Source organism: Platalea leucorodia (genome assembly GCF_965183815.1).
Source record: "Platalea leucorodia genome assembly, chromosome: 5".
In the NCBI taxonomy this organism is placed as follows: domain Eukaryota; kingdom Metazoa; phylum Chordata; class Aves; order Pelecaniformes; family Threskiornithidae; genus Platalea; species Platalea leucorodia.
Window position 1 is genome coordinate 33,476,145 of NC_138827.1, and position 12,006 is coordinate 33,488,150.

A 12,006-nucleotide genomic window follows, 5' to 3' on the forward strand; every position below is an offset into this window, starting at 1 on the left:
AAAAAAAAGACTAATTAAAGTAGTTTATTAACATTTAAAATACTGTACAGTGTGTAAGCCAGATTTCCCCCCTCCCCACAAACAGCCCTGTGCACTCATCGGATGCCCTGGTGAATGATGCTGCTTTTGGCACTGTTTGCCTTCTCTTTCTCCTTCTTCTTTATGGGGTCCATCTCAAAACAGCGCCAGAGCCGCAGCGTTTCATCAGCAGCTGCCGAGGCCACTGTTGCACCATCAGGGCTCATAGTCAGGTTCAAGACTCTGGCAGTGTGACCTGAGGAGGAGGTGTGCAGTCAGGGCTGGGCTGACCACCACATGCCCTGGTCCCTCTGGTTCTACCACAACGGTCAAGTTCACTCCCACGTGCCCCATGAGCCCCACCGGCTCGCATAGCTGTCCCCACACCATGAATTCACACCCCAGGCGATGCATTTGGAGCAACGGCCTTTCTTCAGCAGCCCACAGGCGTGCCTCCCTCTAGCAGCATGCCCCTGGACACCACTCTGCTGAAACCAAGGATTACATCTGCCTGCAGCCTCTAGCAGCCCTCCCCTCCCCAGGCAAAGGGCCCAGCCTACCTCGCAGCTCAGTGACCTTGGCCATCGTTGGATACTTCCATATAACCAGCTGATTCTGTGCAAAGCCGTGGCCAGAAATGAACTCCTTGTAGTTTGTTGACCACAGGATAGAACAGACCTAGGAAGAAGTAGTAACGCAGGTAAGACAAGCTGCTTGTGCTGATGCTCATCACCCAGAGACGAGCATGGTCCCCTCCTTTCCCTGCCTCTGGGCCTCAGGAGCCAGCAGCTCTCTGTAGGTGTCCTGTCAGAAGGTGTTTGTCATTGAGCTGATGTTCATGTCTTACCTGGGAATGGGCATCAACAGCACTGAGGCAGGTGCCGGAACACACATTCCAGATGCGTATGTGTCTGTCACTAGTCCCACCTCCCGTGGCTAGAACATTTGACTGCCACGGACACCACGCCACAGCCTGAGAGAAAAGGGTTAGTTCTAAGACATACAAGAGGCAGCCTGTGCACAGCCAGCGCTGCCTGTCTTGCGCACAGACACGTGCCCACACCTCACCCGCAGCAGCCCTGCACTCACCTTGACAGCACCCTGGTGCTGAGTGAAGGTCTGTACAGGAGCAAAGTCTCCACTGTCCCCCTGGGTGCATGGCCAAATGTTCACCAGGTTGTCATTGCCACCACTGGCCAGGTAGCGGCCGTCTAGAGACCATTTGAGTCCGCACACCTCCTGCGTGTGGCCAGCAAGCGTGGCCACGTGGTGCTCAGCCACTCGGACGTCATGGTGGTGGATGTGGCCAGTCCGTGCCCCACTGCAGAGAGAAGGCTTGCAGGGTCAGGCTGGCACATGAGCAAAGCAGCCACAGCAGCTCTTCGCAACTTCAGCACAAAGGGCAAGAGAGAAGAGACCTTCTCCCCACAGTCCCAACAGAACAGGCTGAGTAAGAATCGCAAGCCAGGACAGAAACTCCTCTCTGCCATCCCTAACCTGCACCACTCGCAGATCTAGGATAGGAATCTGCAACAGCTGGACACTGCCCTTCACCCATCCCCACCCAGCGCTTTACCTGGAGAGGATGTAGCTGTTCCAGCTGAGGGACCCCACACGGGAAGAATGGCTGGTCATGTTTCGGAGACGTTTCTGCTGCTGTATGTCCCATAGCTAAGAGAGGCAGAGCAATAAGTTCTCCAGAGGACGAGGAAACCCAGCCCTGTTGCTTTGCCCTAGGAACCTCACTGCACAGGCTCTGGCATTCAGCCTTGTCAGTATGGGAGCAGAGATCAATTTGTATCTCATGCTTATAGAGCAGCAGGTAACTCCAGGTGTCAGAAAACCCCAGCACCAAACTCTGCCTTGCTGCTGCGGTTGATCATTGGCCATGGCTGGATGTGGACATTTCCACTCCACACCAGTCAAGACAAGTCAGGGTGCATTGCATCCTTCTTGTGCTAGCCAAGCCTTTGTCCCGAGGCCCCACAGCTCCAGCAATCCCTAGACAACACCTCTAGTTTTACCCCCGTGCTCACCTGGACCTCAGCGTTACTTGTGCCAACGGCAAGGTAGTTTCCTTCTTTAATCCATGACACAGAGGAGACGTAATCATCTGGATGCTCCATCTGCAGCAGCTGGATAATCTCCCCAGAGGCGTGATTCCACAGATAGACAGAGTTGTCCAGAGCCACTGCCAGGAAGTTCTGAGAGCTCCAGTCAATGAGATTCAGATCTACAGTTTGGAAGAGCAATGCAGGTCACACTGTGCTTACCTGGAGAGCCCTGCCCTTCACCAGTGCTGGTGCCAGATCTTCCACCTGCACCAGGGGTGTGTGTGTGCACACACACATACAAGTAAGGGGCAGCCTTCTGGGTGTCACCGTGCCCAGCGAGTGGGGTCAGGTAGCCCTGATCCAAGTCACCTACACAGCACTCTGGACCACTGTCCCTATAAGGCTACACAGGGACACTCCAGAAGTGGCCGGTGCCAGCCTGGGTGCATAAGGTACTGAAACAGCCCAGTTGGAGCTCCAGTTCCTCAGACCACACCGTCTTAGGAACTGCACTCCGGTGCAGAATGATCTCAGTGCCCAGTGCTCAACATTGCAGCTTACTTACAATAGTCATTGCGGATCTCTGGTGCGTCCAGGATCCGGTCTGGCATTGAGGGAATGTATCTGCCGTTCTTCCTGCTGGATCCAGGTGTCATTTTCTGACTGTAGAGCACTTTCAGGTTATTCTGATAGCCTGTGCGCAGAGGAACAGATTTGTTAACCTGAGTTAGTTTCCTCCCAGCTGAGTGCTGCTCACCCAGCTACAAATCCCTTCCAGTGAAAATGAAGTCCCAAGAGAAGAGAGAGGCTCAGAAGAGTGCAGTGTGCCAACATCACTGGCAGTATGAACTGCTGAACCAGGATGAGCTCCAATTCCCTAATTCACAGGAACAAGTTTAACTGACAAGCACTTGGTTTTCTATATTCCATTATGTTTAGTGGCAGTTAAGCTACAAAATGCACAGCAGAGAGTTTGAAGTTTTCACAGACCTCAGGAAGGTTTGCCACCTGCAGTGCAAGTGAGCAACTGGCAGTCATTTCAACTTCCGTAAATAAATTCACCATAGCTGTTATGCAGCCCCTCAACCTCAGGAAACCTAAGGAGGGAGACTCCAGTGTGCACAGGAGCTCTGAGAAGCTGCCAGTTGATCTTTCCTGTGTCCACACGCAGGGCATCTGTGTTGCTGTTCCCCTGCCCAGATCTCTCCAGTTGAGTCAACTCACACAGACCCTGTATCATACCTTCCGGAGCATTCTGTGGCTTTCCACTGAGGCGGAGGATCTTTGTCTCTTCTATATCAAAGCCATTCAGATTCACCGCCCAGGCTTTCTGTTGCTCCTACAGAGAAAAACCACCCTCAGCGAGATGTATTTGAAACACAATGCCCATGCTGCACTTAAAACTGCAGCTGACAGAGCGCACACCTAAGTCCCCTTCTCCTAGAATCAGGAGGTGTACAGCTGTGCTGTGGAAGCTGGCCACAGACAGGCAGCTCAAAGTAGTTTTTCCTCAGACATTGGCACACTGCCCTGCTCGCATTTTCATACAGAAGCCTGGCAAATTCAGAGTCTCCTTGCCAGCGGGGAAAGCCACAGCCACAAGGGAGCAAATGCTTCATAAACAGATTTCAGAACACAGCATACACATTCCAGAATAGCTCCCCATGTAGACATTGTCCTAGAATAGCTACCACCAGCAGTTTCACTGTGCACAGGCTCACAGCTTTGTGTCTCTGTAGCCTGCTATATTTTAAAGCCTCGTTAGCCCAAAGCTGAATTTTGCTACCAGAAGTGGCACAGGCTAGAGTGGAAGCAGAGGTGTAAGGCTCTGTGCTCTTCCCTGCGCCTAGGAAAACATCCCTACAGAGTAGCTGCGCTCAGGCTCCAGTGTAGTAGCTGTGTACCTGTCCTATTCGCACGCTCTACAGCTTCCACCTCATCCCAGGCTCCTGAAGCCCAGAGATGGAGGCAGTAATGGCTGGGGCTGTCAGCCCCATGCACCCACTTGATAGAACTTACAGTTTGCCTCTCTGTAAAAGGCCAAGAAGGATTAGGTGTTTGGTAGTGATCATTGTAGTAATTGTAACTTAGCAACATGCTCACCTTCTTGGTAGGTGACTCCTCAGCAGGGTCATTCTCTTTTGTTAGAAGGAAATTGGCCATCTCCATCTGCATAGTGCTGCGGTTGGGAATGTAGCGATCCCCCCCGGCCTTTGTTGGGGTGCTCTGGATTTTGGATCCAGATTTACCTGCATTCACATGCATAAATATTGTTTTACAGCTATTGAACAGCCTGTATTCGAGCTTTCAAGAGACAGCAGACCCAGCACTCTTCCACATCACACCTACCAGCCAAGTTCCAGATAAGCAGGACTCAGAGAGCTCAAGCCATCCAGTCACAACTAACTCATATTTCTGCCCCTTCTCCCCCCCGTATAATAGCACTAAGCTCTGGTTAGGGACTGCCAGGAGACAACTCGGGTCTAGTCCAACAACTCCAGAGCTCACAGATAAGGGGAGGATGCAAAAATACTGTCACGGCATGTAAAGCTGTGAGCAGAGGGTCCTACCCACACTTGTCCCAACACACAGCTGTGCCAGCAAGGCTGAGCTGGCGAGGCCGCAGTTCACCCAGCCCCAGGGCACAGAGCTCTGCCCACCTCATGCTGGGGAGGAGAAGGTGGGCGACTCCCGGGAGCCAGGCAGTGTAGCCCACCTCCTCCCGCCTGACCAGCACGCTAGGGCAGCCTGGCACGGAGCCCGGAGCCCCACGGCTACAGGCAAGCAGCCCAGGCGACGCTCGCTCCCCCCACCCAACCCACGCCGCTCGTCGCCGCCGCTCACCGGGTGTCCTGGACGGTGTTTTGCTGGAGCTGTGGGAGCGATTGGCCGGCTTCATGGGCGACAGGCCGGCGGCGGGGCTGGGCCCGGGGGCGCCGCTCTCCTTGGCCTTGCGCTGCCACCGAGCGGGCGGCGCGTTAGGGATCGGCGTGTCCAGCTTCAGCAGCCCGTGCAGGTCCGCCTCGAACACGAACTGCGCCATGGCACTGCGGGCGGACAGCGTCAGCCCCCCTCCGCGGGGTCCCTCCTCCGGCTGCGCCTCAGGGCGCTCTCCACCACAGGACCCCCCGCCCCAGGCCGCTCCTCAGGGGTCGCTCCACTACAGCCTCCCCCCCCACCCCAAATCCCCGCCTCAAGGGTCTCTCTCACGACCCGCTTCGCCTCAGGGCGCGCCCCCCACCGCTCCTCCAGCTCCCCGTTCCCCGCCGCGGGGCGCCGGCCCGCCGCGGGGCGCCGGCCCTCCCCGCCCGCCGCGGCCCCGCCGCCGGCCGCCCCTCACCTCCGCTCTGCAGTTGAACCTCGCGCAGCCCCCCTAGCCTCCGCCGCGGCATTTAAACCCCGCGCGGCCGCTCCTCCCATTGGCCGCTTCAAACCCAACCGCCGCACGCTGCCATGGCGACCACCGCGCGCCGCGTTCCGATTGGCTGGGCCGCGCGGCGGGGCGGGGCTCTCCCCGCTGCTCCGCTCAGTGGGCGGGTGGCGGGGGGCGACGTAGGAGGTTGCCACCGCTCCGCTCCGCGGCCTGCGGGGCCGGGGGCCGGGGCCGGGGCTGGGACTGGGGCCGGGGCGCCGCCGCGAAGCAGAGAGGAGGCCGGGTGACTTCACGTCTCGTTTATGTGGGGGCGGGGGGCGCGGCTCAGGGCGGCCCGCGGGGCTCCCAGCCGCTCATCAGCAGGTAGGACTGGTTAGCGATGTCGGTGCTGGGCAGCCGGCCGGCAGCGTGCTCCGGCGGCGGGGGCGGCCCGCCCGCCTCCCCCCGCGGGGCGGGCAGCACCTCCAGCAGGCAGGGCAGGACGGCCTCCTCCGGCGGCTGCTTGTAGAAGGCGTTGGCCTGGCGGGGAGAGAGAGGGAGCGCGGTGGGGGCGGCCCTCGGAGCTGCCCCCGTGGGGGCTGAGCCGCGGGGGGCTCTGCCCCGGCCCCCTCACCTGGCCCTGCTTGCCGCTCTCGAGGAGGAAGCTGCCCAGTGCGCGGTGCAGGTCGGGGACGGGGGGCCAGAGCTTCTGCTTCACGTTGCTGGGTGCAGGGAAGGGGGTGTTGAAGGCAAACCCCGCTCCTGGGGCGCCCGGATGCCCCCGGGCGGGGTGCCCAGGGCTGGTGCTGGACCCCCCCACCTGCCCCAGGCACAGCCCTTACCTGTAGAGGGAGGGGAAGGTGCACCGCAGCCCCAGGAGCACGCCCGTGAAGAGCAGCGGCACCACCGTAACACTCGGGATGACCCAGCCTGCGTGGGAGGAGGAGCGCTGGGACCGCAGCCCTCCCCAGACCCGCCACCGCTGAGGCCTTCACAGCCCTGCCACCCTCTGCCCGGTGCTCCCCATCCCATCTCCAGCACTCTGCGTCTCCTGCCCTGTCCCTTACCCGCATCGGCCATGGCATCAACCACTACAGGTTTGGACCAGGCGCTCCAGCTGCCCTGGTACCACGGCCCGCTGGGCTGGGCCCGCACCTGGGCATGGTAGCGGGCGCCTGGCCGTAGGTCCAGGACTTCTTTCCTGGCTGCCCGTGGGACCTGCAGGACCTGCAGGGCAGAGCTGCGCTGGAGATGACAGCTGCTGCGGGGCGGCCGAGGGGCAGTGCTGGGGTGTGGGTCCGTCCTGCCTGACCCCACGCAGGTCATGTGCTGGTAGCGGAGGTGGGCCAGGCTGCTCGGGGGAGCCCCGGCCATGCCTTACCTTCCAGTCATTGCTGTTCTCCACAGCATAGCGGACCTGGTAGTCCAGCTGCTCCGCAAGTGCTTCCAGGGGTGGCAGCCACTGCAGGCTCAGCTGGCCCTGTGACACCATCACCTGCACGAGCTGTGGGGCGTCTGTGAGCACTGTTGGGGACGGGGACGTGTCGCTGCTATGGAACGGGACATGGGGCGCCGTGTCCCCTGCGAGACGGGCAAGGGCAGGGGCCGCAGTGGCGCTGGGACTCACCAGCCTGGTGCAGCCAGAAGGGCTCCTTGAAGTAGCTGAGCGTGGGCAGCGCGTGGGGCCGGGTGACGTTCACCAGGACAGAGATGGCGCTGTCAGCCCTGGGCTGGAAGGTGCAGGCGTGGGTGCCCTGCACCCCCACGCTCGTCTCCTCGCACCGCTGCCACGCGTCTTCCCTGCGCGAGGAGCGAGGAGCCAGTCAGCCCTACTGTGGCAGCCCCGCTCCCCTCGCCCGCTGCCAGCCCTGCTCTGGGGCCACCCTGTCTCTGCAGCCGGCGCTGCCTTGCTCCTCCTGCACTTGCCCAGGAAAGCTAGCGCTGCCCGTAGTCTGTGTGGCCAGGAGTGGTGGTGGGGAGGTGTGAGGTTGATGGTGGTAGGGCAGGGCAAGGCACGGAGCCAGGTGGCACAGTGTGGGATGTGGGACACTGAGCAGGGCTGGTGGTCCCTGGGATGTGCCACCCCTCCGCCTGAGCGTCACATCCCTGCCATACACCTTACCTTGTGCCGGCCCCACTCGGAGGTGCCCGGTAGAAGAGCTGGTGGGAGCCGTGGGGCTCTGCGGGGTCCCAGCTCCACTCGCAGCGCACGTGCTGCAGGTCAGGGGTGCTGCAGCACAGCCCAATGTCTCCTGGGCAGGCGAGAGCCAGGGCAGGGAGGGGCCTGCTTACCCCCGGCCCCCCAAAACCTGGGTGCTGCCCCTCGCCTACCCCAGGACCCCCACTCCTTGCAGCCCCAGGCATGGGTGCCTCCCCGCCTTGCTAGCCAGCGCCCTGGTGGTGGGGATGGCCGCTCACCGGAGGAGTGGGGTGTCTCCGCAGCCACTGCCTGTGACCAGGGCCCCCAGACGCCGTCCATGGAGGTGCCGTCGGGCTTGCTGCGCACCTGGATGTGGTACCTCACCCCCGGCCACAGGTCCTGGAGGACCACCCAGGTGTTGGCCTGGACCAGCCCCTGCAGGAGAGGGGCCAGGCTGGGGAGAGGCTGCGGCCCCAAAATCCCCCTGCCCGGCCCTGGCCCCTCTATGTACTTGCTCTGCTCCTGGGGAAGCTGTGGCTGCGTGGGTGCTGCTGGCTGACCGGATAGAGGGGTCCCCAGGGCGCTGCCTGCCGGGGTGCGATGCAGGGCTGCAGGGCGTCTCTGGGGAGCTGGCAGGGCAGCACCGCACCTCGTAGAGGAAGAAGTTCGGGTAGTCGGCGAGTGGTGGCTGCCATGACACGCAGAGCTGCCCCGCAGCCCCGGCCCAGCGGGCCGTGATGTTTGCCGGGGGCGCGATGAGACCTGCGGGGAACGTGCCGGGGCGTTTGACCTCCTGTGGCAGCCCTGGTCTGGGCACCCCCTGGTCCTGCCAGGGGACACCCAGCGGTCCCCCCAGAGCTGTCTCGGTGCCTAGGGTGCAGGGTCCTGCCAGCCCCCGCAGTGGGCAGAAGGGCAGGGGACCCAGGTCTGGGGACTGTCCTGGTGTCACACAGGTATTGCCTGGTGGGAGGGACTCACCCACCGCGTCCACGCTGAGCTCCCGCCAGTACTTGGTCTGGTTGGTGGTGGCGTCCAGGACGCGGAGGTGGAGCTGGGTGAAGAGCCGCACATCCTGGCCGGGGAAGACGCAGGCGTGCCGCGTCCTGCCGGCCCCGCGGTGCCACGTGGAGACCGCGCATGCTGTGGGCACGTCCCTGAGGAACGGAGAGCAGGGTCCTGCAGCACCCAATGCCTCCTGCCCGGGGCCAGGCTGGAGGAGAGGGGACCTGGGGCATGGCACCAAGACCTTGGTGTCACCAACTCCTTCCCTGTGCCCCCATCCACTGCAGGGCACTGTCCCCATGGGACTGAGGGACAGCCACGGTCCCAGCCCTGCTGCAGGGTGTGTGGTGGCTGCTATGTAGCTTCCGTGGGCTCTCCACCATCTCTCCTTGCAGCTGGGAGCCACCGGGATGGCACAGAGAGCTGCGGCACCGCGACCCTGCTGCTCTCTGTGCAGACAAAGGGGAGGCTGGGCTGTCCCCCCACCACCTCCTACCTGCTGTACCAGTAGTGGAAGTGGCACATCCTGCTCACCGCCGCCTCCTCCTCCTCATCCCAGAAGCAGGTGAGGTCCTCGAAGGAGCGGGAGAAGCAGAGGATGTCCTCGGGCACCCCTGCCAGCAGCGCAGCATCTGGGAGGAGCGTGGGCATGAAGGAGCCCCTGGGCACAAACCCGTCCCCATCCCACCTGCACCCCCCGCCCCATGCCTGCTGGCCGGCTTGCCCCCAAGGCCAGGCCGTGCAGGCACCCCGGGCAGTGTGGGCACAGCCGTGGACACGGCTGTGGCAAAGGTGCCCTCCGCCAGCTTGGCACGGCAGGGAGGGACACGGCCCGCGTGCTGGCTGCTGGCTCGCACCGGGGTCCTGCCAGGTGGCAGGGTTCCCCACCGTCCGGCCCCACTGCTCCCCCCTCCTCAGCACGTGGGGTCCTTTGGGACAAACAAACATCCCGAAATAGCCCTGCGGTTGGAGGGGGGCTCGGGTCTCGACGATCGGGGGGAAGCACCCCTGCCCTACTCACGCCGGAAGGCGCGTGGAAGTGAGATAAGGAGGAGCAGCGTCCCGGGGAGAGGGAAAGGGCCTGGGGGCTGGTGTGGGGGAGCACGGCCCTGAGCAGGGGGAGATCCTCAAACCCCGGCCTGGGGACTGCCTGGGGAGCTGTGAGTTTCTCTGCCCCGCTCAGCAAGCCACCCTCCGTGTCATTGCAGGGATGAACTGGAGCATCAAGCCCTGCAGGAGATCCTGCAGATCTCCATCCCAAGCACCAGTGGCTTTGCTGGCACATGGGTGTCTGTCCCCATTGTCAGGGAAAAGGGGACAGCCCCAAGATGTGTGAAGCACAGGGGTGGCCTCACTGCCCCCAGCATTGCTCCAGCACTCCCTTCTCCACCACTGCCTCTGCCCGGGGACCTGCCGCAGCCCTCCTCCTCCTCCTGGGATGTGCCCTCTTCCCCAGGGCTGCCCCCCACTGAAGGACTCCACAACAAGCCCCCTGCCAGCACCCAGCCCTGCTCCATGTGCTGAGCCCACCCGTTCTCTGCTCCACACCCCCTGTGCTGCCAGCCGAGCCCACCCCAGGTGAAGAATAAGGGACGGTCCCCAAATGTCCTTGTCCCTCTCTGGTATTCCCCTGCTCTCCCTGTCCCTTCCCTTGCCCTGACCCCCAGCCCTGTTCCTCCTTTCCCAGCGCTATGTTGCCTTCCTCCCCCAGCCCAAGTCCCCTCCCCACAGACCACAGCCTTCCCCCTACCTGCTCTTCCCTTTTTGCACCCCATTGCACCCACCCCAGGCCTCGTGCCGGCTCCCTGTCTGCCCCAGCTCCCAGCACCAGGGGATGGGGTAGCCAGGTGCCAGCAGCCCGGTGGCATGGGGACCCATGGCATCAGTGGGAGGCCATGCTGGTCCTGTGGGTTGCCAGAGCATCTCTGCTGGGTGCAGGCTGTTTCCTAGGAAGAGCGGCCACACAGCTCTGCAGCCCGCATCAGCCACTCTTGGACGATGCTGCAGAGGCTGTGGGCAGAGAGAGGACGAGCCCAACCCCGTCCTTCCTCCCACGGCCCCTATGGGGGTGACTCGAAAGGTGCTCCTGAGCCTGCCATGGCCAGAGACCTGGGGTGGGGCTGGAGAGATGAGCAGGAGATCAACAGGATTTTATTCAATTAATGCTTTTTATGGTATTATAGAAAGTGTTAAAAGGGCTAAGGAGGGTCTCAAAGAAAGCATGGACAGGCCTGAAATGGGAGAAAGCTGGGAAGCAGCTCTGCCAGGCACAGCGAGCCAGGCTGGGGCCAGCTACCGGCTGAGCCAAGGACGCTCAGTGGGGCACTAAGATCATGGGAAGGCTGGTGTGGGAGCATTGGGATTAGCCCGGCAGTGCCACAGCATTACCCGCAGTGCAGAGCTGTTCGTCAGACATTAGCTTGAATTTTGCTCAAACCCTCGTCATCGTCACTCCGAAAGCTTTTGATGAGCGGGGAGCCCCTCTGCCACCTGCACGGGGCTGGGAGCCACAGACTGCCATCCCGAAGGGGTGCCCGGGGGCAGCCAGGTCCTGCCCGCAGAGAACAGGGACGTCCCTTTGCTCCAGGCCCCAGAGTGTCCCACGGGTGAGAAGGGGACTCCATCGCCCACCTTGAACACCCCCCGCACACCCTCCTGGGATGCCTCCTCCCCAACCCTGCAGGTTCTGGCTGCCATAGGGTGCTTGCTGCCTGTGCCCAGCGTGCCATCTCCTCTCTGGCCCATCCTTTGGGGGAGAAAATGGACCCCAGGACCTACCTTGGGATGTCACTGGCTCGAGGGCTGCCGGCGGGCTGCAGAGGCTGAGCAGGATGGCAGGGAGCAGTGAGAGCAGGCAGCCCCGGCACAGGCAGGCTGCCATCCTGCACCCCGTGTGCCGGGGCCGTGCGTGCCGTGCTCGGCCCTTCCCAGCGCCCCGGGAGCTGCTGCAGCTCCTCCGGGCGATACCTTTATCTGGGAAGTGGTGGCTGTGCAGCTCAGGAAGCCTGGCTGGAGGCTCCCCCCACCCCATCGCCGGCACTTCCCCGTGCCCAAAACCACTGTGCCGCGGCCCCTCCGCCGCCAGCCACAGTGCCAAGAGAGACTGCTCCTATCAGATAGGCGGCACGTCCTGCTCTTGTGGCTACCAGCACGCCGGGAGGCTGGAGTAGGAAGAAAAACAACCCCTGAGAAACCAGGGAGGCCCCCACATGAGGCAAGCAGGGCAAGGCAGGCAGGGCAGGGCAGGGCACGCTGTTCGGCGCTGCAGGCACGTGGGAGCATGGGGCACGCTGCAGCTGCTCCGGCTACATCCCGCCTTGTGCCGCCTGGCACTGGCGTGCGTTGGGTCTGCTCTGCACGGCCCAGTGGCACCGTCCCCGCGGCTGTGCTGGCAGGAGGGCTGCAGCCATGGGGGGCATTAGCTGGGCCCGCCCAGATGC

At 62.4% G+C, this 12,006-nt stretch overlaps 2 protein-coding genes across 3 annotated transcripts; both read right to left on the reverse strand.

The window, feature by feature from the left end:
• Window positions 1-95: 95 nt before the first annotated feature.
• CDC20 (cell division cycle 20) lies at window positions 96-5,515 on the reverse strand (the record flags this gene model as incomplete). Its single annotated transcript, XM_082314353.1, has 11 exons — window positions 5,413-5,515; window positions 4,917-5,119; window positions 4,176-4,321; window positions 3,315-3,411; window positions 2,638-2,766; window positions 2,055-2,251; window positions 1,595-1,689; window positions 1,108-1,339; window positions 866-991; window positions 579-696; window positions 96-274 (listed from the first exon to the last, which is right to left on the reverse strand). Exons 1-11 carry the CDS (start codon window positions 5,490-5,492, stop codon window positions 96-98), a joined length of 1,602 nt encoding a protein of 533 aa, XP_082170479.1. The 5' UTR covers window positions 5,493-5,515.
• Window positions 5,516-5,729: 214 nt separating this feature from the next.
• Window positions 5,730-11,732, reverse strand: MPL (MPL proto-oncogene, thrombopoietin receptor; the record flags this gene model as incomplete). Of its 2 annotated transcripts, XM_082314351.1 has the most annotated exons (12): window positions 11,345-11,732; window positions 9,063-9,198; window positions 8,543-8,718; window positions 8,076-8,326; window positions 7,843-7,999; window positions 7,547-7,676; window positions 7,052-7,224; window positions 6,806-6,948; window positions 6,492-6,651; window positions 6,267-6,354; window positions 6,059-6,146; window positions 5,770-5,964 (listed from the first exon to the last, which is right to left on the reverse strand). In XM_082314351.1, the coding sequence occupies exons 1-12, from the start codon at window positions 11,595-11,597 to the stop codon at window positions 5,770-5,772; spliced, it is 1,950 nt and encodes a 649-aa protein (XP_082170477.1). In that variant the 5' UTR covers window positions 11,598-11,732. The 2 variants fall into 2 exon arrangements, with proteins under 2 accessions (XP_082170476.1, XP_082170477.1); XM_082314350.1 differs by having other exon boundaries at window positions 5,730-6,146.
• Between the last annotated feature and the right edge of the window lie 274 nt (window positions 11,733-12,006).